This window comes from Pimephales promelas, chromosome 9 (genome assembly GCF_988280905.1).
Source record: "Pimephales promelas chromosome 9, fPimPro1.hap1.1, whole genome shotgun sequence".
Taxonomy (NCBI): Eukaryota; Metazoa; Chordata; class Actinopteri; order Cypriniformes; family Leuciscidae; genus Pimephales; species Pimephales promelas.
In genome coordinates this window covers 24,972,129-24,999,200 of record NC_142777.1, presented here as the reverse complement: position 1 = coordinate 24,999,200, position 27,072 = coordinate 24,972,129, and the positions used below count along the sequence as shown (strand labels likewise).

At 36.6% G+C, this 27,072-nt stretch overlaps 3 protein-coding genes across 6 annotated transcripts in view; 2 read left to right on the top strand and 1 right to left on the bottom strand.

The window, feature by feature from the left end:
- rnf130 (ring finger protein 130) overlaps positions 1–10,820 on the top strand; it is a 39,427-nt gene extending 28,607 nt beyond the window's left edge. For 2 of the 4 annotated variants that reach the window (XM_039664470.2, XM_089134923.1), the window contains exons 7-10: positions 4,690–4,786; positions 5,353–5,557; positions 7,669–7,762; positions 8,015–8,399. In XM_039664470.2, coding sequence (XP_039520404.1) covers positions 4,690–4,786; positions 5,353–5,557; positions 7,669–7,762; positions 8,015–8,030 — 412 coding nt within the window. In that variant the 3' untranslated portion in view covers positions 8,031–8,399. Of the gene's footprint in view, positions 1–4,689; positions 4,787–5,352; positions 5,558–5,805; positions 6,032–7,668; positions 7,763–8,014; positions 8,400–9,661 lie in introns of those variants that run through there. The other 2 variants (XM_039664471.2, XM_089134924.1) reach the window with 2 other exon arrangements.
- Positions 10,821–11,796: 976 nt separating this feature from the next.
- ctso (cathepsin O) lies at positions 11,797–18,190 on the top strand. Its single transcript, XM_039664474.2, has 8 exons — positions 11,797–12,075; positions 12,935–13,043; positions 13,125–13,264; positions 13,766–13,933; positions 14,858–14,979; positions 15,495–15,658; positions 16,609–16,701; positions 17,023–18,190. The coding sequence occupies exons 1-8, from the start codon at positions 11,908–11,910 to the stop codon at positions 17,055–17,057; spliced, it is 999 nt and encodes a 332-aa protein (XP_039520408.2). The 5' UTR covers positions 11,797–11,907; the 3' UTR covers positions 17,058–18,190.
- On the bottom strand, positions 17,901–23,291 carry tdo2a (tryptophan 2,3-dioxygenase a). The gene is made up of 12 exons (XM_039664472.2): positions 23,185–23,291; positions 22,940–23,042; positions 22,524–22,614; positions 22,047–22,117; positions 20,979–21,106; positions 20,552–20,738; positions 20,235–20,342; positions 20,043–20,154; positions 19,897–19,954; positions 19,427–19,506; positions 19,161–19,251; positions 17,901–18,961 (listed from the first exon to the last, which is right to left on the bottom strand). The coding sequence occupies exons 1-12, from the start codon at positions 23,217–23,219 to the stop codon at positions 18,805–18,807; spliced, it is 1,221 nt and encodes a 406-aa protein (XP_039520406.2). The 5' UTR covers positions 23,220–23,291; the 3' UTR covers positions 17,901–18,804.
- Between the last annotated feature and the right edge of the window lie 3,781 nt (positions 23,292–27,072).

Below are 27,072 nucleotides of genomic sequence, written 5' to 3'. Positions count from 1 at the left end.
CAAGTAGTCTTGTTGCCGCAGCGATCAGTGGTGTGGATACGGTAACAGTGTTTTCTTGTGTGGCTCGTGCACACCGCATGGTCTTCACTCGGACGCGCGGCGCGCTTCAATCCGTTGCGGATATCGTCGTGTATATTGTAGCATTGTATTGCTAAATCCCCCGACCACTAAGTCGGTCTGAGCCAGCAAGACCAAGACAAGACCAAGATCAAAGACTTCTTAAGGTCGTGACAAGACTGAAACCACATAAAAGTGGACCGGTCTCGAGACATACATCACTACAATTTAGTGTGAAAATTCTTATGTTGGTCATACTTCCAACATAAGAATTTTATGAATTTTTCAAGTATTTTTCAAGAATTTTTTTAAGTAGAACCTGTGATGCTGAATGACAGTATCCACACCAGTGCGCTGACTGACAGCCGCACATTCTCCTCAAAACATTGGATTCATCCGCGCTGTGCCATGCCGAGGTACAATTCACGTAAAGTTTATAATTCTGCGAAAAACTAGAATTGCAGATTTCGAACAGAGATGACGACAAAGAGGTAAAACTGGAGACTGCAGCTTTAACAACTTATGTTGTCTATTGACAATCTCTTTGCATTACCCAGTGCAATTTGGTTTTGACCCCTGACTTTGAATAGTGGTCAAATGACATTTGGGGAGAGAGCAAGGGAGATCAGGGGTCACTTGCTGTTGTGAGATTTTGTGATTTTGTTGCGGAATTATGGCACTGCTGTGGCTGTGAATCACACTGCCCCTGTCAGACCCACTCTGCTTATTTTTAGCAGCTCAGCTTCCAGTGACCTCTAGGCATCCAACACACAAACACAAACACGCATTTATACTTAAAACAGATACACATTATTCATGCACACTGTATTAAAGGGATGCGACATGCACACAAGCATGCCCTACAGTTTCAGACACCATCTGCCGAGTATGACCTGGTCACACAGCTTGAAGTCTGACTGCAAATTTTGTGGATCACCTTACAACAAACACACTACACGTTATAACTGCAACATGCAGTAAGTCAGTAGTTTTCTCAATATTGCTGGGTTTTTTTTAATTTCTTCCTCTTTTTGGCAGACATATTGCTGTTGCCACTGTTTTTTTTAATTCAGATGCTTACTTTTAAGGAGATCATTCAGTTTAAGATTTTTTTGTAATTTACTCACCCTGATGTTGGCCCTGACCTAAATGACTTTCTGCTCTCTTTTTTTATGAAATAACTTGGACATTCAGCTCATATTTCCTTTTGTGTTTGATGCTACTGTAGAGAAAAAGTCAGTCGTGCATGTTTGGAACCACTAGTAAAGAAACCTATCCTTTTAAGTACAGTATCAGTCATCTCTCTATGTGAAATCTGTCATATCATTTCTCTCTTCTCCATTCCACACCGACTCACTCTATCATTATTATCTCTTTCTCTCCCACTTTCTGTCTCTACAACTGCACAGCAGCAATGAAGCGCTAATCCAGAGCTTGGTTAATTGCATTGTTCTCTGCTTACGGCTGAATCACTGCTTCACTCCAGTCAGATCAAATAACACACTCATGAGCTGCAGCCTGTACTGCCTCAGACAGCAGCTGACATCCAGCTACAAACCAGTCTCAGACACTTAGTCATAATGAGGAAGGGTTGGATGGCCATGTAGGTCTTACAAGCATTGAAGACTCAAGGAAATACAACTTTTGGTCCATTTCTGTTGGCTTTCAGGTCATGTATAAGTTAACACACTCCCAAAAGGTGGCAAATATACCTGTATAAAAACAGAAACTCAAATTTGATTTGATGGGACTCCCAGCGAAACATAATCATTGATTGCAATATGTATGTTGGATATTTATCATATTTTCTAGTCTTACTGTAAAGACATTATAATATTACAAAATAATTATATTCAAATATTATTCAAATATATTTGAAATATTCCAAAAATATACATCAAAGAATTCTGGAGACTGAGGTACTGATACTGAAAATTCAGCTTTACCATCATAGGAACAATGTTATATTGTAATAATATATTACAAAACTACAGTTTTTACTGTATTTTTGATCAAATAATTGCAGCCTTGGTGAGCGTACGGGACTTCTGAGCATAAGTTACCATCTTATCTTATTCCTTCTTAATGTGAGTGTCCATGCTCTCTTAAGCATAAGCATCTCCAGCCACAATCAATAACTCATAGCACAAGTAATGGCAGTACACTTGACCTAGCCTAGGCCATTCAATTTACATCCCAGTGCATTAGCTTCAGTGTTTCTCTTTAACTTTCTTAGGAGTGTGCCCTTTACTCCATGGATCTGCCTGACTGCATATGCATGTGATATGGTAAATGTAAAAGAATAGGCCTATAGTACATTAAGATTGGGCCCAGACATATAGAGCTGGTCTGTCGTAGTTTGATGGCATGCATCTCTATAGTATAATTTGTGTTGTAAGCACCCTCATTATTAATTAATTTGACCCTTGTTTGCATGTTCTCCTTCCAAGAAAATAAAGCTTTGTTGGAGTTTGTTTGCACGTCTCTTTGTTCCAGGATAATTTCAGAAGCATGGGTCCTCTCAGCACCCGTTAGTCAAAGTATGTAAGACGCACTTAGCATTATTTGATATCCTTAGATAACCCCTCTCAAATGTATTGCTACTGCTGTATTCTACTATCTCTCCTGCCCAGTAGTTCTGTTTGGAAATCTTTTTTCGAAACAACTTGTGGCTGAGGAACCTGCCTTTATTCCGGTTGGAACTATACTGTTTTCTATTTGAATGCATTTTAAAATGTAATTTATTCCTGTGATGGCAAAGCCTAATTCTCTATGGAAGCATATGGATTATTGAGATTGAGATGGATTATTGTTCAATTTGAAATATTTTATTTAAACTGTAATGCAATATGTAAAATAGCATTGCATTCTGTTTTTAAATGTACATTTTACATTACCATTCTAGCAATGCTTGGTGCAAAATTAAAATGAAATTAATTTACATTTGCATACACTAGTTTTAATATGCATATTGAAATGCTTTATACGTTGCAAAATTAAAATGAAAATGCTTTACAAAAATGAAGATATATATAAACTGTGATAAAATGATCATTCAAATGTTATTTTTCTTAATTGCATTTACACTCACAGTGAAGATGCTTGCGATTACATTTTCATGAAATGTCCTGCAATGAATGTAGCAAAATTCAATGTGCACATTGAAAATGCCTTCCAAGCCAATCATGCCTTTCCAATACTCATGCTAAAACTAGTATAAGAAATGGCAAATGTAAATGATGTGATTTCATTTTCAACCAAACGTTGCCAGAATGGTACTGTAAAATGTAAATTTGAATGCAGAATGCAATGCCATTTTGCATATTACATTTCAAATTGACTATTGCTACCCATATGCTTCCATAATTTTCCACAACAATTCCCAGTCTTCAGTGTCCTGTGATCCTTCAGAAATCATTCTAATACGCTAATTTGGTGCTCAAGAAACATTTATTGCTATTACCAGTGTTTAAAACAGCTTAATATTTTTGTACTGACCCCAAACTTTTATATATTTATAAAATAAATTTGTATAATATGTATTTAATGTATTTTGTTTCAAAAGTCTGTGTGCATTTAAAAAATGCTGTTTATTACTATGCATTGTTGAATGTGTGTATATAAATGACAATGATTAAAAATGTAAGAACTTTTAAACACCATTTTAGATATAATTTGCCCAGCTCTATGATGCTGTGAGAAAGATTCCTACAATCTTTTGAGCCACAATAACTGCCTTGTCTCTAGCACAAGTTTCAATGGCTGGCTTGTGCCGAGAATCTCGCTCAAGACGAAGGTTTCCGCTATCGAGAGCCCAGGGTCTTTCCTGGAGTGAACACAGCTCAGATTGTGCGGCAGCCGGATGTGAGGAGGAGAAGAGACTCAACAGCTCTCTGTGAAAGCTCATGTTGCTGCTTTGAAGTCCACCAGCTTCTTGATTTTAATCCGCCTCTCACTCTCTCCTCTCTCTGGTTGCAATATAAATGTGTAATGTGCTTTTACGTGTAATGTCATTCTTGCGCCAGTGTTCTTAGAGCAGTTTCAAATATTTATCTTTGCTGCGAAGAATTATGGTGATATCAAAGGCTTGATGCTGCATTCCATCGTCTTGCATCGTTATAATGTAGCAGCCGTATCACCCTGCAGCCAAAGACTGGTCACCCGCTGAAGCTAAGCAGGGTGGAGCCTGGATAGTACCTGTATGGTAGACCTCATGGATTGCTGCTGGAAGAGGTTTTAGTGAGGCCAGTAGGGAGTGCTGCTCACACTGTGGTCTTTGTGGGTCCTAACGCCCCAGTATAGTGACAGGGACACTGTCACTTTATACTGATTGGCCTCATCACCGCTAATAAGCTGGTGTGTGGTACAGTAGGCGTTCTGGCACTCTATGGCTGCCGTCGCATTATCCAGGTGGATGAGGAGATTCCCCCTTCTGTAAAGCGCTAAGAGTACCCAGAAAAGCGCTAAATAAATGTTATGAATTATTATAATAGCAAAAGAGAGATTAGAAAGATTTTATTCATGCATATTTATGTTGTTGCGACCAAATGTGTTGCACGTTAAATATAAAACAGATGATTGCAACATGAAATTTTATTTATGGTTATCAAAATGTTTTCATCTCTTCTTTAGGCATGTCTTCCATAAAATGTGTGTGGATCCATGGCTAAATGAGCACTGCACATGTCCAATGTGTAAACTCAACATCCTTAAAGCTCTTGGGGTTATGGTGAGCACACACACACACACACACACACACACACACACACACCCTTCCGAAGACATCTCCTCGTAAAAAAAAAAAATCAACAAACAGGTTTTGTAACATTATAGCTATCTCTTGGGAACAATTTTCCACAAAATGTGCAACTAAGTGTACACAACAGACACATTGATCTCAGAGGGCAGCAGGTTATGACTTTTATAAGGCTCTTATTTGATTTGTTATGGTTTTATTATGATTTATCCTCTTGAAAATAACATCAAGCCCTGTAGTTTGTTTGGGATGGATTGCCAGAATTATTACAGAACTGAGAATGTAAAGATATTACTGTAATGAATGACAAAGAGAAGAAGTGTTTCTGGTTATAACACAATACACAACTTTACACATTGTAATGTAATTTGTGGATTTATGATCCAGTAGCCCCCTCTGGTGGTTACTTTAGTTATTTCATGCAATGGTTGGCTGTCATGGCTGATATTCATGTCATGGCTGATATTCAATGCTTTTTTATCTTGGGGTGTGATTTGTTAATACAGTATAATTTGACTAAGACATGTGTGCGCTTGCAGCCCAACCTGCCCTGCGTGGACAACATGGCTTTTGACATGGACCGAATGTCCCGCAGTCAGACTTCCAGCCAGAGGACGGCGCTGGTGGACCTGTCCTCTGAGACCAGCATCAGCATGGAGCCTCTACGCCACTCCAGTTCCTCCCAGCTTCCCTCCGACGAAGAGCTCATTCCTCGCTCCGGAGAGATCAACATCGCTGTCACTAGTAAGAGCAAGGCTTATTTTGTCTTAATTTGTCATTAATGGACGTTCTTTAAAGGTGAAGTGTGTCATTTCTGCATCACCAACCGAAAATAATGGTTGTTTTTGAATAGACTTGTGAAATATTAGAAAACTGGGATATTATTTTAGTATTGTAACGGTGAAAAGGGTCACACACTTCCCCTTTAAGTTTCTCTCTGTCACCTTTATTTCCTCACCTCCCTCCCACGTTGTCCTTCATTTCCTTCCCAGCGGGGGGGTTATCTTTCCTTCCTTCAGAACGCTGACTGCATCCCTCCTCCTGCTGCTGAGGCTGTGCTCAGTGATGTCAGCAGGTGTCTCTGCTCCACCACAGCGTGTGCTGCCCTTTCACTGCAATACATGTTTTGTACTAGACTTCTCACATCACTGCGTGTTTGTCATAGCACTCTTTGGTCTCTCCTATCACATATAAAATGACTGTCAAAATTACATATCATTTTATAATGAGTGAGATAATGCACATTCAGCCAGTTATCATAAAATAAATCACTTATTTTATAATAGCTGGCTGTACATTATTGCTTACATATAAAGTGTGACTTTGCCGATTTTGTAGTGTCGGTAATAAATGTAAGTGAACAATGTTTACTCGTTCACTTGTTTAATTGAAAACTATGGCAAAAACTTTTCCGTCGCAGTGTTCTTTCCGTATTTATGATTCTTTGCAGCCTTTAGCCACTGCTTACAAGACGCATAATCCAACTCCCTCCCTCAAAACATTTACTCTTTAAATCCGTGCATCCAGAAACAAAAAGTTGAGACCACCAAAAGTTTGCTAAGTATTTCCTACTAAAGCAAGGCGGTATTTGACTCTGGGGTAAGCGTATCCACAGCAGACTGGTGGAAGTGGCATTGGACGGCATCATGCCCAGTGCATTATGGGTGTTGATGTTTTCCTACCTATTTGGAAAAAGGGAAGACAACAGCCTTTTTTTCTCTTTTCTCTAGTCAGGTAGAGCTGATTTCAATCAATCTTCTGTGTAGGCAGCACATCTTATTGAAAGCTAATTTTGCTAGCATTTTAGTGGATATTTATATACAAATATCGTAGTCATAATGCACACATTTGTAAAATGGTTGAACGTTTTAACAGAAAGACAGATCCTTTTGCCTTAAATTTATATTGATTGACAAAATTTACAACAGTTTTATTGTTGCGCTATACCATCCACTTCTAGTAATGAACTTAGACCTTCATCAAAAGTTAAATTTAAGTATTGTCTTTAAATATAAGTAACGGTAACAGCCTTTTCTCTGAAGTTTTTTTTAGTGTATAGATTGGGCCGGCTTTTTAAGCAGGTTATTCAGAGCAATAACAACACATAACAAAATGTTGAGTGCAATGAAATTAATCTTAAGAAAAGAAAAGTGCATAACAAGTAAATGCTCACAGAACTGACCTTAGTTGCAGAAACAGATGTGGGGTAATTATGGGTTTTTGGGATCATTTATTATTTTCCAACCATTTGTCCTGGTTCTGTGTCTTTAAAATATTGTGTTCAGCAATTTTAACCCCTCCTGTTGGCTTCTATTTGAATTGTAGTGATTAATTATGTAATAGAGATAGAACCCCAAGCAGGTGTAGCGACTGAACTGCTCTGCAATTTATTATTCAGGATTTTTTTTTTTTGTTTCTTTCTGAAATTGCAGTGGTCTCTGTTTTACAGATTAGTTTGAATGTAAATTCTATGTGTTTACAGAATTATATATGTATAAAATCCCTTAGTTTAATTTGTCCTTAAAAAAACAACAACAACAAAAAACAGCTTCTGTGTGGGATACTTCTAATGTCATGGTCTTCCTAACAGATCTTTGCTGCTTTGTAAATGTCTGGCTAAACCAGCACTAAGCATCATGTGCTACGTTCTGTTTCGCTCTCGTTTTTATCTGTCGTTCGGATCATCGCTTGCCTGTGGCTTCCTCTCTTGTTTCATGGATTAGAGAAGTGTTCCTCTTTTCTTCACGCCTCCACCTGTCTCCAGTTTCCTGTTCTCTTCGGCTCTCTGTCGAGATGATACCCTGGCTCCGCCTTCAACAGAAAATGACTCCTCCCCCCTTTTACTCTGTTAACAGAAGAGTGGTTTATTGTTGCCAGCTTCAGCGTCCTCTCTGCTCTCACACTTTGTTACATGATCATCAGAGCCACTGCCAGCGCCCCCACCGATGAGTGAGTATTGTAGATCTTTTCAGAGTATCATAGCATCCCTAAATACATTAACAAAGAGGAAATGTACCTACTGTTCATCAAGATCAGTGTACTACACTTCTCTAAGAGAAAATACTGCAAGCTAAAAGTCTTTAAGATTAATCAAATCATTATTTTATAATCAATTTATTTAGGTACATGTTATATATTTCCTAAACATAATGAGTTTGCTTTGTTGTTGTTTTTTTTACTATGTATATTTATCTTTTACAGCCTTAAGTTGGAATGAAGATGTTTTCTGGAGTCCTGAATTCTAAAATAGAAATGCATCCTGAAAAGCAAAGTTGCTGATTGCACTTCAAGTCCACTTCAAACACATGCAGTATTAGTGTTAATAGAGCTAACTTTCACCTCTGTAGATGTGAGCATGTTAGGTTTTCACTGGATTATATTGCTGATTAACTTCTGTTTTACGCAATTGCTTTATTTAATAAGCTCTTTTTGTATTATTTTAGATGAATATTGTTAAATGTTAAATGAATAGAAATATGTCAAATACATAGAAATGTAAAATGTTTTTTTAATACATTGGTTTATATTTGTCATGTAAACAAATTGTTTGAAGACATTTTTGTGTATTAAAATTGCTTTGTCCAAACAGCTTTGTTGTGCTGAATTGTCCAGTAAGTTAGTAGTTACTACTAGTACTAGTTGTATTCATTGATACTGTTTTGATGCTTCTGTCTCCCTCAGTTTACCATGGTGAGACTCATGAATCCTTTTTTTACTTGCAGATGAGCAACCTTCTTCATTGTCACATGTCTTTTAGACATACAATATTGATTTGCTGCAGCATATTCTAGCTGTAAAGTTTTTTCAGCACTTCCTTACAGAACGTCAAGCTAAGAGCACTTAAAATACTGCAATATATCTATCAGTACAGGTTGTGTTTTGTATAAGCCTAACCTTTAATGCATGAGGATAAAGATTACCGGTATGCAACTCAAGGTCAGGGCTGGAGTCCTGGAGGGCCAGTTTAGTTGGAAATCTAAAAACATCTGAACATGAAGGATTACTTGCTGGAGTTAAGCATTATTTGCTTTATTGTTGTAAATGTATAGATTACCCCCTGTCTTTAAGTCTGCAGTCGTTTGAATACAATTTTTGTATCTAGTCCCTCTGGCAGTAAAAAACAAAAAAAAACAAAAAACGCATCCATAGGCTTACCATAGTGAATCAGGGCAAAACAAAAACACATTTTGAAAGTGGAATTGATGGAGTATTGAATTTAAATTTTGGCAGTTTTCAACATAAAAATCACAATGTACTGTTGACACCATTTTTAAAGATAAAATATCCAGTGCATTCTCAGACATTGCAGTTTTTTTTTAATGTAAATCAGTAATGTTTTTATTTACATATCTACTGTTGCATTATTTTTATGCACATACTGTGTGTAATTAAATACTGTTTAATAATGTGCAATTGAATTGAACAGTTATTGCAATAATTGCAATGTAGTCTACTGGATATAATATAAATAATATAGAAAAATGTAGACCTATAAAATGTACATGCCCATAAAATCCACTTAAATCAAGGAGTATAATCACAAACTCTTCCATAAATTACTGACTTCCACTGAAAAGGTTGATGGTAACTGGTCCAGTGTCAAGGACATAATAAGTGTTGATTACACGTAACCGACCGACATTGATTTTGTGCTGAGATGAAATGTCAGATTTGAGCACAACCTTTATGCGGAAAGGTAAATAAGTATTTTCAGTCTGCAGCAGCAGAATCCTGAATATTTTATTAACATTCAGCAGAATCATTCCTCCTTTTATCTTTCTCATTTCTATATCCCTGTTGTACACAAAAAATGAAACCCCATCATTTGTGTTGTTTGTCTGTTTACAGGTGGTCATTTCTTCAACCGTAATTCGGTGTCTCCGCGCAGTGTAGATTATGAAATGGAGCTTCCAGACATCCAGGCATCACTGGACATGTACGACGACAACAAATCCTGAGGACATGCGTCTCCTCCACCTCAAGTCCATTCCTCCATCGTCCTCCCCGACCCAAGACTATGGGGATCAACCTTTTATGAGTGTGAAATGGAGTATTGACAGTGAACACACTGACTCTGGCGATAAACTCTACCACTGTAGAATGACCGGTCGCCTCAAACGGATGTGATTGGACTACTGCACCATCATCAGCCTCACACTTTTACACTTATTTTTCTCTTATACTTTTTGAGAGACTATTTCAAATGACATCTTTTCACAGACAGCTTTGGGAAGTACCTCTTTGTTCATTTCTCTGGTCGCCCCAAATGTCGTCTCAGCTGTTGTCTCATGTATGTAATTTGCTGACCGTTTTTACGTTCCAATGCTTATTATTGTTCCAGATGGGGAAAACTCTCTTGAGGACAGTTGTGAAAGCAGGCTTGGAAGCTGAGCCTTCATAGAAGAGCTGTCTGCTTTGCATCTCTCAGTGCTTTGCATCTTTGTAGCTAAAGGGTCTCAGATGCGAACCAAGTCAGCCTTCATATGCTCAAATGCTGCAGCTTCATATATAGTGCTGGCCTGTTAGCACTCGAAAATCCTCGACAAATCAGTTACTTCCTCGTAGAAACATACAGTATTTCTGTGTACATAGAATGAAAATGTTTGAAACATGTATTTAAAGAAAAATCCTATGGAATACCTTCAGTGAATACTAATCAGTTCCAAGCAAGGGGACCTAATATATATATTAGAATTCATACAGTATATATATATATATCTCTCTCAATTCGTCTTTCCTGGATCGGATCTTGTCCGTGCACAAGAGTGTCTGTCTATTTTGTGTTCTCATTTTTGGGGGATGGCGTTGTGACCTTACTGGTTTGCATTCACAGAAATCTTCATGTTGATTCTGCTTCAGATTTGTTTTATGTCATATAGTTGCAGTCAGGACAGGGCAGAAGCTCTACTCTGAGACACTCAGTGAGTAACGGCTCTGCTTTATGTGGGTCATGATAATGGGCTCCTATGTTACATACTGCCTCGGCATTAAACTTGTCATAATTGCCTATATGCTGTCTTTCTTTGGGTGAGGTTTAAACTAAATACAACATGGATCAGTGTTATTTTAGTATTGTTTAATACAGTATTATAGTATTTATTAATTGTTTATATTTGCTTAATTTTCAGTTTTCATTTTAGTTTCAGTTGTAGTAATTGAATGTGCTTTTGTTATGTTATTTTATTTTATTATATTTTAAATATGTATATTAAGCTCTTTTTAATCCAATTAGTATTAATTTTAGTACTTCTTTTTTTTTTTTTTTTTTTTTTTTTACTTCAGTTAGTTGCCAAGGCAAAAATTCTCATATCTAATGTGTTTTTTTCTTATTATATTTCAGCTATTATTTTTAGTTAAGGGCATAATATGTAAATTGTTTTCACCACAAGAGGGCCCGATTTCCAACAATAACAAAGGCGTCTGGTTGATGACGCCGTGATGAACTGAATAATGGGACTTGCTGTCAAGCTGATGGACCATAATGTTTATGGATGAGTGCAAACATTCATGTTTTTTAACATTACAGAGGTATGAAGCAGGGCACGATTGCTAAAGAGACAGATATTGCACACGAGTCCCGCGCGGATATAGGAATAAGGACATTTGTTTTATGTACATTTGCTCACCTGTCTAATAAAGCTGTCAAGGCGTGACTCGAGAAGCTCTGTCAAGTCCAAGTTAGTCAAGGACGTGGAGCTCTCGGCATCTCAAAAATATGAGATTGATCCTCATTTTAGTTCTCCTCGTTTGTCCCAAAGTCTACTTTCCATGGTATGTTTGAAAGAATGCCGCTAAACGTTACACACTACACAGTTGTTCAGTTATTATAAACTTACTTTTTAACTGAATTACATGGGCAACATTTAAGTGTGTGCCCTTTTAATTTCATGGAAAGTATTAAGAAAGAAAAATATTTATTTTGAATACTATAGATTTGTAAGAGGGCGCTCATAATGTTTTCATCAGCCGCTAGAGGGCGATGGAGCGCTCTGCTCTACTTCTGCTGCAGGAAATTATCTACAGCAGAAATGAAAGTTGCTAAAGAGAAACGTTACTGAAGGCTTTGTTAAACGTTTGTTTATGGTTCAGTTTAAATGGCGTTTATTTTTATATTTGTTGTTTTGATAATTTACCATGAACTGCTCAAGGGATCGATCAGCGTCGAACTAAGTAGGAAATATCTGACGGACGAAGAACGACTATTGACTTTTCAGCAAGAAAATGAAAACAACGAACTCTATCAGAGACTGATTAATTTCCAGGTATATTTAGTGGACTAACATTAATATCTCACGTTACAGTGACAGCATTAAATCCTCATTCGAACTCATTCATCAACAATCGCTGCCTATATGATTAAGAGACAATAGATGCGTCTCATAACCTAGTGAGCTGACTAACGTTAACTAACTTAGACAGTATGTTTAGGCAACATAAGATGAGGACTCTCTCACAAATTCTGCTCCTTGGATGCCCAGAAATTCTGTCTAGGTTGACACCTTAATTTACTCGTTTTGAAGGCAGCCAATAACTACATGATTATAATATATTTAAATAGTAAAGTAAATCTACTACAGTTAGTAACCATGTCTCAATACAGACTCTAGAATTTGAGTTTTATCGTATAGTGTGTGTATATATATATATATATATATATATATATATATATATATATATATATATATATATATATATATATATATATATATATATATATATACATACATACAGTTCAATGCATTTGGCCAATGTGAAGACAATCTCCTGAACTCCAAACTGAATGTCAGAATGGGAAAGACAGATGATTTAAGCAATTTTTTGCGTGGCATGGTTGTTGGTGCCAGACAGGCCAGTCTGAGTATTTCACAAAATCTGCTTAGTTACTGGGATTTTCACGCACAACCATTTCTAGGGTTTACAAAGAATGGTGTGAAAATTGCATTAAAGAGAAATTGAACAGGTGTGTGTGTATATATATATATATATATATATATATATATATATAGGCAATGCCAGTAATTCCATTAGTTTCTCTCATGTGATATGTATTTCCTCATGTGATTCAGATCTTACCTGTTGCACAAGACACCTTTTTTGATGTTTTGTTTTGTCACATTGTAGAGTTCCGTCAAGAGACAAGCTTTTCTGAACTCACAGTTGAAGAAATCAAACCATTCTGCCCGTTATGGCATCAACCAGTTCTCTGACTTCTCTCCGAAACAATTCAAAGGTTAGTAAATGCAGGATAAGGATGCTTACAGATGGATTCACTTTTTATATAATGGCAACTGACCCTCATTTGATTTTTTAGAGCAATATCTCACAGCTCGGGCTGAGACGGCTCCAAAGTTTGACCCATCTAGGGCTGAATTTCAAATTAAGACGAATTATCCACCCAGGTTTGATTGGAGGGACCATGGAGTTGTCGGACCAGTACGAAACCAGGAGTCGGTAGGGTTTAGATGTTAAAGTCACCATGAAATCCAAATTGTTTTTTAGGGAATATTGCTGTATTTATTATAAATAATTTATCTGTCCATAATTAATATTATTATTTTAATTCATGCCCTCATAATCTTTAATTAAAATAACTTCCTCTCCCTTATTCATTGGCATCTTTTCTATTCTCTGATGATGATATGTTTACTGGCATGAGGGCGGGATCAACCTGTCACTCACATGAGATCGCGGCAATAGCAAGCCACAACCATCCATTCAATTACACATGGACGATATCAAGTCCCGCCCTATATTATTTGAGAAGTTTTCCCACTTGGACATACGTCACAACAGGGAGGAAGACATAATCACAACTTCTGTTCCGTGACGACTTAAGATCTGAACTTCACATTTTTTCACTCATGCATACTCAGACTCAGAACATATGACCTTTTTTGTTACAATGTAATAGAGATATTTACTCCATTTTTTTTTTTTTGCTCTTTCTTGCAGTGTGGAGGTTGCTGGGCCTTCAGTGTGGTGGAGGCCATTGAATCCGTGTCAGCTAAAGATGGTGGAAAACTACAGCAGCTCAGTGTGCAGCAGGTTATAGACTGCTCTTATGAAAACCACGGCTGTAATGGTGGATCCCCTGCTGAAGCTCTGTACTGGCTCATAGAGGTGCTGTCATGTGTCTCTTTTTCTCAAAATGATGTAACTGGGGAAATTGTATAATCTAAATTGATAATAATAGTGTATTCACAACTACCATTGATTTTAATTGCTTTAACCAATGGTGTCGGATCCTGCTCTCCTTTTTGTGGGCAAGTTTCCTGCAGAGTTCAGCTCCAGTCCAGTCCTAATTAAATACGCCTCAACCAGCTAATCAAAGTCTTCAGAATTACCTGAAACGTCCAGGCATGTGTGTTGGAGCTGCACTCTGGACTGCGGGACTAGACACTCCTGCCTTTAACCAATAGTTTGTTATGGCATATTTTCTTATGTGAGGATTACATCTTAAAATATATTATCAGTATATATACAGTATATATATATATATATATATATATATATATATCAGTTCATTTAAAATAAATTGTAATAATATTTCTCAATATTTAAATTTTTTCTGTAATTTTTGCCTTGGTGAGCATAAGAGACTTCTTTCAAAATGTAATTTATTTTAAAAAAGTCATTGCCCCGAACTTTGTGTAACAAGGCTATCCAAACGTTTTAGTGGTTATATTATCTTTTGTATCATATTCCCCTAAATTTAGCAAACGAAACATAATTTTACAGCTGATTAAAAGCAGTAATTAAGTTGGTAATAGTGCTGAAATGTATTGTGAAATCCACATTCTAAGCTTTTAAATGACATCTGTTTTGTTTGTTTTTTTTTTTTTTTTTTGTAACAAGCATTTTAATTAGGATTTTAATAAGAGTGTATTTAATTAGCTAGCCGCTCCAGTTCTGAGGGTTAAAACTCAAGTAAAGTTGTCGGTATCATCCACAACAAGCTTCTAATTAAAAATCTCTGTTATCCTCCCATAAGTTCCATAACTGGCGCATCTAATATCCTCCTTTGAATGTCCGTTTCTATTTCAGACCAAATTGAAGTTAGTGAATCAGGCGGAGTATCCCTTCAAAGCCGTATCTGGAAGCTGCCAGTACTTTCCTCATTCTCATGAAGGAGTGATAGTGAGGAATTACTCCAATTATGACTTCAGGTAATAGATGTAGCAAGCAGATACCTTAAGCTTTACATCAACGGTCAGCTGTGCCAGTGCATTAAGTGCAGTGTAGACCTTTTGTACAATTAAATATTTTAAGGTTGAAGTTTGTTGGGATGTGGGCCAATGTTTTTTGTTTACTCATCTTTTCTTGTCAGCTCTGTTTGCTACTCGGGGTCACTGACTGCACACTCACTAAGCTCACATACGACTGGTCAAAAAACAAACGCAGCACTTCTGACCTGCGTTTCAGTGTTAACATTTATGTCAGATGTCACTGTCTTACATTGTGTTCTTTCTGTGACAAGACATGATTTCTGTCCTAACCAACTGGGTCAACTGTTTTACTGGTTGCATGGTTTCCATGTAACAGTAAAGACTAAAAAAAATCAGTTTAAATAAATGCTGTATAATTTGGATGGATGGATTTATCGTTATCCATATTCTGCAATGTAATGTCTGAAGTAAAGCTAGTAAGTACTGTATACATTGGGATTGATATGTTGTTCTAGTGTACATGAGGAGGTGATGATGAGTGTCCTGGTGGCGTCTGGGCCTCTTGTGGTCATTGTGGATGCCATCAGCTGGCAGGATTACCTGGGCGGCATCATTCAGCATCACTGCTCCAGCCACAATGCCAACCATGCCGTACTGATCACCGGTTATGATACCACAGGTACACACACACTCACACAGACACGGGCGGTTAAACTCTCTTTACTTGTGCCTCAGAGCATATAAAGGTTCAGAGTGCTGGCCTTCACGGATTACGTCCTGTCAAGGACACGCGGTTGAGCCGACACTGGCAAATACTGGCTGTGTGCCAACATCCCAGAAAACTGCCTGATGTGTCTGCGGTATAATCAGCAAGCTGTCTGCAGCTTTTATACACTCCTTTGATTTGTTTTCTCCTGTTTGTTTACTACTTTGAATTAAGTACTTGCAGTGTAAAGTAGAGAAATTGATGCACCATTGGCTGACTAATGGTGTATCAAACAATACATGAATGCAATACAATAATAATGCAAACAATACATGAACGTTATTGTAATTAATCAGTTTGTCAATATAATATATAATAATATTTGGATATTATAATAATCTGACATGTTTACTAAAAATAAATAGATCCATATTAAGTACACATTTCGACAGAAAACAGGGTCTAATTTTTAAATAACACATCTTTATATCTGTATATGTGTGTACTTTTTGTGTAAATTCAGTGCGGATGTATGAAGCCCACTAAAGAGACACTGGGAAATTAAAAAAATATGAGATGGGGTGGTGAACAATCTTATTTCAAAACATTTGCGTTCCCCTGAGAAAGTTTGCGTTCACTTTCAAAACTCTTTCGTTCTTTTGCAAAATATAGATTTTTTTCTTCCTATCTCATATTTTTCCCCTTCAACCATGTCACTTTATGGGCTCCGTACAAATGTGTACTTAAAACAAGCCTTATTGCAGTTAATCAGCTGGTTTTTGTTTTATTTATAAAAAAAAAAAAAAAAAAAAAAGCTATTTTGTTTCCATACCATTATAAGTGTATGCTATGTATTATGACTTTTTTTGTACTAATTTTCTATCTCAGGTGTGTTATCTCTATGTCTTCATATTTTATCACAGGGGTAGTGCCATACTGGATAGTACGCAATTCATGGGGGACCTCATGGGGCGATAATGGATATGTTTACATCAAAATAGGGAACAACATGTGTGGTAGGTTTGTGTATGACCCACTTTTAATGCCTTTCTACTTTGCTGACAGTTTCCCAGACAAGTAATAAACACAATGCATCCTGCTGTTGTGCGCATTCATAAATATTCATGAAGTGTTGGACGTTGGCAAACACTCAATACTGTCAGCAATGTGAAAATACAATTATAAATTCCTAGTTTAAATTCATATCAGACCATTTGTAAATGATGAAGTGAGCTTATTTTTTGATTGTGATCTTTGGGTCAATTACTTTGACTTTACGCAATGTCAGATGAGAATCAACAGCCACTCTTTTGTTTTTGTTTTTTCTTTTTTTCCAGGAATTGCTGACAATGTTGCTGCTGTTTTTGTGTGATTGTCAATAATCTTTTGTACTTCCGCTATAAGACCGTATCAGATCAACATTTTAAAATATCAGCCTCAGGACGGAAATCCTCCTGTGTAGCTGAGAAGGCTGTAAAAAATCTCAAGTAGCAAATCCAGTTGCCTCATGAATGCAGAGCAAGTACGCTGCTATTTGAGCTTATTCCTAATATGTAATATTCCTAATACATCATAATACATCATATTCCTAATCCCAGTCACTGTAGCCCAAAACGCACACTAGCTAGATCTATCTTTAAGAATGTTTTAATCTTCAGAAAACACTGTTAGTAAGTATAAGTGCACAACTGAACTGAACGCTTACTGTATTGTGACATTGCACTGATGTTGGACACACAAGTGAACTCATCTGAGAAAAATGTGAACATTTGTTTTATATTTTTTTGAATACTAGTACAGCCTTTAACCTGTAAGTGATAATCACTACAGTACATTATGTACTAGATATTCAGAATTGATCTGCTTTTTTACTTATTTGTAACTACAAACTTGGGTTACACTTTAATAAGGTGTAATAATATTAATTTAACACATATATTTAGGGTTAGTTGGTTGTAAGTATGTATAATTTGTTGATTATTCTTACTATAGTAAATAAATGTAAGATGTGTTACAATGAAACTTCAATAGTGTTAACCAAAGTTTACTTTTTATTGTGTTTAGCAGTTGCGGTTGCATTTTAGGAATAATCTGACAAGTTTACTGATATTGAATAAACTTATACATACTTAACTTAACATATACTATTTAAGTACACTATTTGACAGAAAACATTGTCTATTTTTTTTCCAAATAAACAAAAAGTAGGCTATCCTAATATCTGTATGTGTATGCTCTTTATTTACAAAATATAAATCAGTTAACTACATATGTGATGCGATCTGGGAAAACCCACACGGTAAAACTTTAATTATTACAGGTTTTGATAGCATAAATTTCGTCAAATCGTCGGCTGATCACTATGATTTTCAGGAACGGAATTTTGAGAAAAACAGGTTGAGTTAACGTTCACTTGCTGTTAGCAGGACGATTGACTTTTTCATAAAATATACTTTAGTAATCGTCATAGATTGGATATCATTCATAAGCTTACGAACTCAAAATTCATTCTATGAAAACCGTATTTGAATTTGGACGATTTAGAGGTGAGCAGTTATAACGTTCGATAAAAAAAAAAAAAATTGGATGAAGTTGTAGTTTACTCAGAAATGGCGGGAAATGTGCATTGATATACCTTTATTCTAGATGTTATGTGGTTTATTTTGATAGGTGAACTGTCTTTGTAATGTTTTTTTTTTTTTTCACCATAAATCTCTATTTTTCTGCTCTAAACAAGTGAATTTTGCCAATATTCAGAGATGCTAGACGAAATGTTATAGTAGCTATAATTGAATGAAAACCCAATTTTGACAAAACAACCAAAAAACGTACCAGCGCGACATCTGACGGGTTTTCCCGTATCGCATCACATATGTTCGAATATTACGTTACATTGACAGTATGTAAACAAGTGCAATAACAGCGTCACTGATTTTATTTTGGTTGACGCCGTCTTAAAATTCCATTTGTGAACATCTCAGCACAGCTTTGTAGCCTCTCATTCTAACATTTAAAAAGACTTTAGTGGCAAATGTTGGTGATGGGAGACTTGTGAGGTTTGAAGCTTCTTCTTCTGTACTCTGTAAACGCTGTTCATCCTTGCCTCATCCTCCATCTGTTTAGTCTGAGTCATCGCTGCTGCTGCAGTAGGAGCTGTCGCAGCATTCGGCCGTGTAGAGGAAGCTGTGCTCACTCGGGTCCAGCTTGGGTATCCATTCTCTCGGAACCAGGAAAGTGGCCAGGTTAAACAGATCCACAAACACCTTGTAGCGATCACTGGCAGAACATATTCAGGTTCATGAATAAGCATTCCAATACATAGGCTGTACTTGTGTTTGAGTGGTTCGTCTCCAGGAAATGGCTTGCATATTGCTGCCATGCCAATTCACATTTCATTTAGCATTATGTCTCACATGGATAATTCCAGCAGATGCAGATTGCTTCATCTCGATTTGTCCCAGATTACTTGGCCTACCTGACAGTGGAGCGCAGGTACTGATAGCCTGAAGAGCCTCCTGTGCCGCCTTTACTGCCAATCATCCTGTGCACCATACACACGTGGTTGTCTAGGGGGAAATTCAGGTATAAATTATGCAGGAAGTAAAAAATGAATGCATTATTGATATGCAGAAGAAAACCTTTTGTTCAGTGTTGACACGCTTCTAAGAGCCTTTGCCCAAAAGGGTGTTTAAGGTCAGATTTATTTGCAGTTCTGAAGCTGTTTTCAGAGGTATCACATACATCTCCATTTTGTCATGAGGGTGTCGATGTCCATCAGTGATGTCAGGAGTTGGAAAGGAACCTGAAATCGAGGCTCTTCTCTGAGAACAGACGGTGAGAAGTTGAGTTACAAATGAGTTTGAAAATAAATTTGATTTTTGTTCTTCATCAAGGTATCAAAATGTTAATGTTAATCTCTGAAATGTTTCTTGAGCATCATATCAGCAGGCATATTAGAATGATTTCTGAAGGATCATGTGACACTGAAGACTGAAGTAATATAATAACATTTTCAAATATATGCAATTGTTATTTTAAATTGTAATACTGTTTTTAGTGTATTTTTGATCAAATAAATTCAGTATTGGTGAGCATAAAGGACTTCTTTAGAAACAAAAAAAAATATTGAATGATTGTATAAACAACATAACATTTACTTTGGATAGTACAGCATCTTTGTACTAAATTAGAGGGTCCTCTTAGATGTATACCTGTAGAAGTATATCATCAGGGCTCCCTGCAGTGCTTTATAGGACAGCCTCCTCTGTCCTGCTCAGACAAAACAACATATCCCACTGTAACTGCTAGTGAATGTGGCACTTGACATTGACATTGTACACACTAGAGGTTTGCTGACCGGTGCTTAGTAAGTGATCATGTCTTCTCTCATCAAAGAGCGATACGAAAACGTCTTTCTGCTTGGTGAGCTCGGCCAACATCTCCTCTTTCATCTCCGAGGCTGGTTTTTGCTATTAAGAAGAAACACGAGTTATCACTTAAAACTTTGATTTGAGAACTGCACAGAATTATCCAGGGATCCTCCACAAACCTCTATATTTCCTTTCTCTTTCCTGAGTCCCTCAAGAATATTGTCTTCCAGTTTCCCCCAAAAATTAAAGCCATCTTCCTCCAAACCAGGCGTTCTCTCCAGCCATTGCTGAAAAGTATTGATTGCTTTTCATGAGAAATGTTAAACGCCAGATTAATCCTGACTATATATAATAGTCCATGCAACCTATTCCTCTCTGAATACCAATAACCTACAAAGAAGTCTAGTAAGTCACAGCTCTTGTGTTGAATTTCCCCGATTACATTGATTAATACAGTATTCATGACTGATCTTATAATGTGATTTCCCAGGTTTACCTCCACTAACTGAAGAAGCGTGGGCTCCTGTTCTGAGTTGAGGAGCAGCTCATTTTCCTGGTCACGGAAATTATCTCGGTAATGCCTTCTGTTGTAGGGGACCCTCTGGTTTTGTGGGACCCCAATCTTGTTTTCCAGCAGTCGAAACTGCAGACTCTGGAAGCCCGAAGCCGGCGCGAGATATTCCCTGTGCACAAAAACACAGATCAATCCAGCTAAACACAATTATGCTAAACTGCCATTGACTTTGATTTAACAAATTAGTGCCATCTAATGCTTATTTACTGAGTTAGCTATATCCAGTCTCTCGAGTGTTCGTACATTTCCAACAGCAATTTTGCTCAACCAATGCTGTTATCTAGGAAATGCAAAACAAGTTTTCAGGAATTGCTTTTCATTGTCATAATTAAAACTATATATACCTTACCTGAAGTCATAGAAGTCTAAGGCAGTCATGGTTTCCAGAACAGAGAACTGGTCGAGCAACAGTCTGAATATCATCACAACCCTTTGGATACGAGTGTTGACTTTGAGCATGTTTCGCTCGTCACGTACCTGAGGATACAGTTAGTCTTTATAAAGACCCTGAAACAGGACATTTAACTAGAGAAGTATCTTAAAGTAGACTGAAGGTGGCAGCCTCATGCTGCAGTGCGCATTCTTTCTTTCAACTGAACTACATATATCATAAAACTGAAGGCTCGGGCTGTTTATCATTGTCCACAAGCCCCACAAACGATAAATCAACTGAATTTTACATTAGAAGCATGCATATGCGCTGCTTTGACAAGTATTCCTAAAAATCCTTATAAAACCCTAGTATATAGAGCATCAAAATAGCTTGGGGTATAAAAAACATTTGCATGACCGGTTTACCAATAATACTTTCATTCAGCAAGGACATATTAAATTGATCAAAAGCACGCCATTCTGTTTTCAGTACTAAGAAATTATAAGAAATGATTCGTGAGCACTAAATCAGCATATTAGAATGATTTCTGAAGGATCGTGTGACACTAAAGACTGGAGCAATGCTATTTTGCTATCACATTAGTAAATTACACTCAAATATATTCAAATAGTAGTATTTATTTTATCAAATAAATGCAGCCTCGGTGAGCAGACAAGGCCTTTTTTTAAAAACAAATCATATACCGTCCCCAAACTTTTGAATGGTTTTGAATGTGATGCAGAAAATATCAGATAATAATATTTCAAATGTTTGCCCTGATTTTGTCTGAGCTATTGAGCTGAGTTGGTGTTTTATTTTCAGATATTTATGAAAATCATGCATCATCTCTTGCTAGTCTCTTCTTTGTTCCCTGTCAGCCTGAACCTTTATTAGATGTAAGATTCTATATATTAACACAATTTTAATAAATATTAATCTTATTCCTTTATTTAAAAGCAGGTCCATTCAAGTTTGGAGAAAAAATGGAGCTGCAGCTGTTGATGATGACCCGCTAACACAAATCTTTGTATTTGTGCAACTCACATGTCCGCTGATGAAGATTTCTCTCACCGAGTCCAGCTCCCACAGAACTTGTTTAAACCACAGTTCATATGCTGCAACAGAAGGAACAAGGTAATCATTTCTTCAGGTTACATATGAAAAGTCATTATGCTTCGAGGTAAATGCACAGAAGTGCAGTGACATTGGTCTCTGGGCTTCTCGAATAAACCTTTATGACACACTGTATGAAACAGCATGTATTTATGGATTATGTGTGGTTGTGTGACTCTGGATTCACTGGTGTGGTGGATTGCTGACGATTGTTCACATTTTGTGGTTTACATTCAGCTTTGAGCTTTTGATTTAGTCTTGCCTATTTTTGGTTGCAGTGAAACTTGTCAACATTCAGCGTTATAAACAAGGAAATAAGCTTTGGTTTATGTCGTGTCTTGGGAGCATTCATTGGAGAGAGGCTATGACTGATTTGCCCAAAGGCTGTTTAGCTTTTGTGTGGCTCACCTTGATGTGTGACGATAAACAGATGTTCGTCATGGATCTTGTTTCCCTTCAGCTCACTTTGAAGCGTCTGAGATGTCACTATTTTATCCAGCTGGGGATGAGAGAACGCTTTGTTTCACGAAAAGCAAGCCGAAAAAGTCTGTAATAACCAAACTCAATGTGTCTATTTAAAATAGAACATAAAAAAACGAACTACATCACTGTTTGCCATTACAATCTGAGATGCATGTCTTTTCCAGCATTTATTCATTTGGAAATCTAGAAAAAAAATCACATGGTGTTCTGATCGCTCAGCCCATTATAATACACTTTAGACTCGAGGACCGCTCAGCAATTAATCATGAACTATTTTAGGATAAGCTATGCTTTATGCTTATTAAAATATATGAAAATGCATGAGTTCATGTGCAGTTTACCTGCAGATAGTCACCATAGATAAGACCTCCTTTGCTGGCCTTGTTAATTCCAGATTGAGAATCATCATTCTCATCTTCTTTCAGATGCTGCTTACTAGCTGACCTGTTTTTCCATAAAACACAGAAACATTAGTGTGCAACATTCAGCGTAGGTTTGTGTTCTAAAGTTAGTGATGATATGTGTCTTTTGGGATTAGCTGTATAATCTCAAATATCTAAAAATGTTGAAAGCTGGAAATACATACAAGAATGTCTTCTGAAAATATGGACATCCACTCATGGCTGAAATGATAATATGTCAAGCAGTTCTTTTACTCAACTTTTAACAGTCAGTTCTCAAGGATGTCCACACATTTTATAACTTTTCCCCACATGCTGACTGACCAATCATCTCTAGATCCATCCCACCTCCCTTCTGGCCATGTTCACCCCGACCGACATGTTGTACTTTGCCTTGTTCTTATCTTAGGTGAAATCGAACTGAAAGAGGTGCATTGAAACAGAACTTTGACATTATGAGTTAGGGCATTTGTGCATAATTTGAACAAATGTGGGATCATGTCAAAGGGTTTAGATTGACTTTCAAGAGCATTTCTATTTTTACTGCCATTAAGAAAGACTGAATTATTCTATTGTTTTGCCCCTGAACAGCCCTTTTACAGTACATAGTTTAAAAAATATATATTTTTCAGTTACTTTTTGTGCATTTGTCATTTTTAATAGTATATTTTAATATTTTAGTTTCAGTTTTAGTAGTTTATGTCCTGTTTTAATTTATTATTATTATTATGACAATTAATATTATTTAATTTCAGTTAGTTACAAAGGTAACATTTCTATTTTTTTTTTTTTGTTTTTCATCTAATATTTATATTTTATTTTATTTCAGCTTTTTCAATTAACGAAAAATAAATATTAAAAAAATATTATATAATATACATTTTTTAAGAGTATCAACAGGGTGGTGCATAAAAAAAAAACAATTCTGGAATCAGATATAGCCTAGTATTGGTCAGGAATCAGATACTTGCAATTAAATTAATATTGTCACTCTGCTTATTTTCCTCTGTGTGCAGTTTAATGTGATTTCAAGCTATTTCAATTGCAAGATGAAGCAAAACAGAACTCAATTCGGCACTTGTGTGCTGTTTTCTGTGTGCACATATGCAAAGCGTACATAGAGAGCTGCCTTTCATATAGTGTGCTCTTCTTCTCGCATGTGTAACAGTATATTGAACCTGCACGTTAGGTCTTAAAGTGACAGCAGCCTAATATAGTCTGTCATAAAGGTTCAGAGAACAAAAGATAAAGAAAATCACGCATTGATCTTGACTGAATTGCATTGTAATTGTAAAAGTCCCATTAACTCAGCCAGCTGATTTCATTAATTAGTTCTATCTCCTAGCTGAAAACTGTAATTATCATATCCAGGTGATTAAAACAAAATACTGAGGAGAACTTTTACTTTCTGAACCTGAACTTTACACCTCTGGTATAGAACAGTTGTGTTTGTTTGTTCTTATTTTATTACTGATTACTTGTCTTCAATATTGTTTGAAGTGTATACAAGTAAGTCCAGTTGTTTTTGCTGTGGTGTTTTGGTTAATACTACAATGGAAATGTTTGGGCTGTTGATTTTTGTTCATGGAATCAAAATGATTCATGATTCAGCTCAAAATGCTTTGATGAAAGACACAGAATAAATATTTTTGATATCTAATTTTTATTTTATTGTACCTTATTGGAATGGAAACTGGGATTTGATTCGAATCAGAATCAATAAGAATCAGAATTGATAGACAGAATCAGAATAGGAATTTCTAAAACTCAAACAACCAATGTTTGATGTTTGATGTCAGTCATGTTCAATAAACACTGTTTAGCAGTGTAAAATCATCTAATCACACTCTCCATTGTTCTTCTGTGATGCTTTTGGAAGATCAAATTCTGTGTGTAGTGAATGCAAAAGTCAAGTTTCGAACAATGCCATGAAATGCGAGTTATGTGACATTTGATTTGTTCTCATAAATTATGTCTTAGTGGAGTCATGTATGCCTGCGTTATCTTGCAAAAGCTAATATTGGAGAGACTCTAATATATATTTAAACTCTTCATGGAGTCTTTGATGATCTGCCTATGTGTTTTGTTTAAATATACATGCTTTTTATCTGAACTGTGGGTAATTGGTGAACTCTGCTAGCCAGAACAGATTGTGAAAGGTTGGAGGGTTTGGAATGGCAGTCAGGGGACCATGTGTGTGTGAGACAGACAGCAGGCTTGTCTTTGTCTTGTGTCCTTGTAAACACGCTGCTCGCTCGGCCGCCAGAGTTTGCTGATATTGAGCGGTCTGTGACAAGGATTGGGCGTCACTGTCTTCACACCTTTTGAGAAGAGTTGGGTAATCCATCAAATCTGCCACTTGAGGCATAAGCAACAAAAATTGCTGTTGGAGACGACACTATGTGCAGTCGAGTGACCTTCATAAACCAGTGTTATTTTAGGGATTCAGTAAAACTGTGCAAAATAAGCTCAAATGTCTCAGAGTAAAATGAACCAAACCCATTGGGAAGTATATGTTTGTGTTTGAGGAGTGTTAATGAGAAGTCTGGACTGAACAGCATGGTGCATCTCGGATTTACGCAAAAAAAACAGAGACCATGGCTAATACGGGTGAAACCAGGGAACGTTTTTCCTCAGAGCATTTGCATATCATTAGCATGCACTGCACTAAAACAACACAGTGGTGTTGGTGGCATCATCAGACTTTGCCTCGCTCACTCTTGCGTAGTAAATATGATGACAATTTCCTATAGGAAGTCCACTGTGTCTCTTAAATATAAAATTAAGTCCACAATGCTTATTATTAAAATCATTTATGCCTTTTTGCATTCCATCAAATGAGCCTTCATCCCAGCTTCAATTAATTTGTTTGAGAATGGGGGTTTGTTACGTGCCGCTATAGCTTTCCAGTAGAATATATTTTGCAGTTGTGGGACCTGCAGAAAGCTCCAGCTCAAAAAGGGGCTTTATGTAATGCCTCAAAAAAAAAAAAAAAAGTACATCTGTGTTATGTAATCTCAAGTTCCACTTTACCCTCTTGCTATATTGATCAAGTTCATGCTGTATTTATATTTGTAAAAAAAAAAAGTTAAAGAAAAAGAATATATATATATATATATATATATACATATGTACATACATACAACTATAGAAAATACTAAGGAGGACTTTTACATTCTGAACCTGGACATTTCACCTGTGAGCATAGCACATCTCCTGCCTGAATAAACTCTATACACATCCAGATGCTTCCACTTTGCCTGATATTAATCTTAAATCATGATCATGTGCAGCTGACTAAGGAGTACATTGATTTTAAAATTATATCTGCGAGAGGACACTGTAATGTCAATGTACTGTGATCATCACTTATTAGTTGTCAGTGTTTCATGTTTACTTGTGTCCTGTCAGACACCTCAATGAGAAAGCATCTTTTTTATGATCTAAAACTGCAATTACCACACCATATACGCTACGTTTTATGATGCACCTGTGGTCATAAACCACTTTTAAAGAAATCACATGATAGAGGGTGAACATGTTTCAGTGACGCAGCAAGCACATTTTCATGCTGATCCTGACTCCTCTGCCTTTGATCACTCATAAATCAGATTTTACACAGAAAGCAATTATACATTTAAATTAATATTTAGAGATTACCATTAATATACCCACCTACTATTTCCAAAGCAGATGAAAGTAAGTTTTATTTATGACTCACACAGTCTTGTCTTTAATTAAAATGAATTTACATTACCTCAAGCATAAGCGCGTAATTTGCGGGTGGGACATGTTCCCACCACTTTTTACCAGAGCTTTCATTTCGTTCGTTTGTTAAATAAGATGCATCTAGCTTTAAAATGTGTTGTTTTTAAAATCAAGTGATCAAAGTGCTCGTTGCCGCTGCGATCAGTGGTGCAGATTGTCTGTGGCTCGTGCACAGTTGGACACGCACAGACTCTTTATTCGTTACGGTGAAATAACCAAACAAAATGCTGGAAGTCATGTTAATCTTGGACTACATTGGCCACCGTAGGAGTTAAAATGAAATCGGAATTGAGAGGAACAGAAAC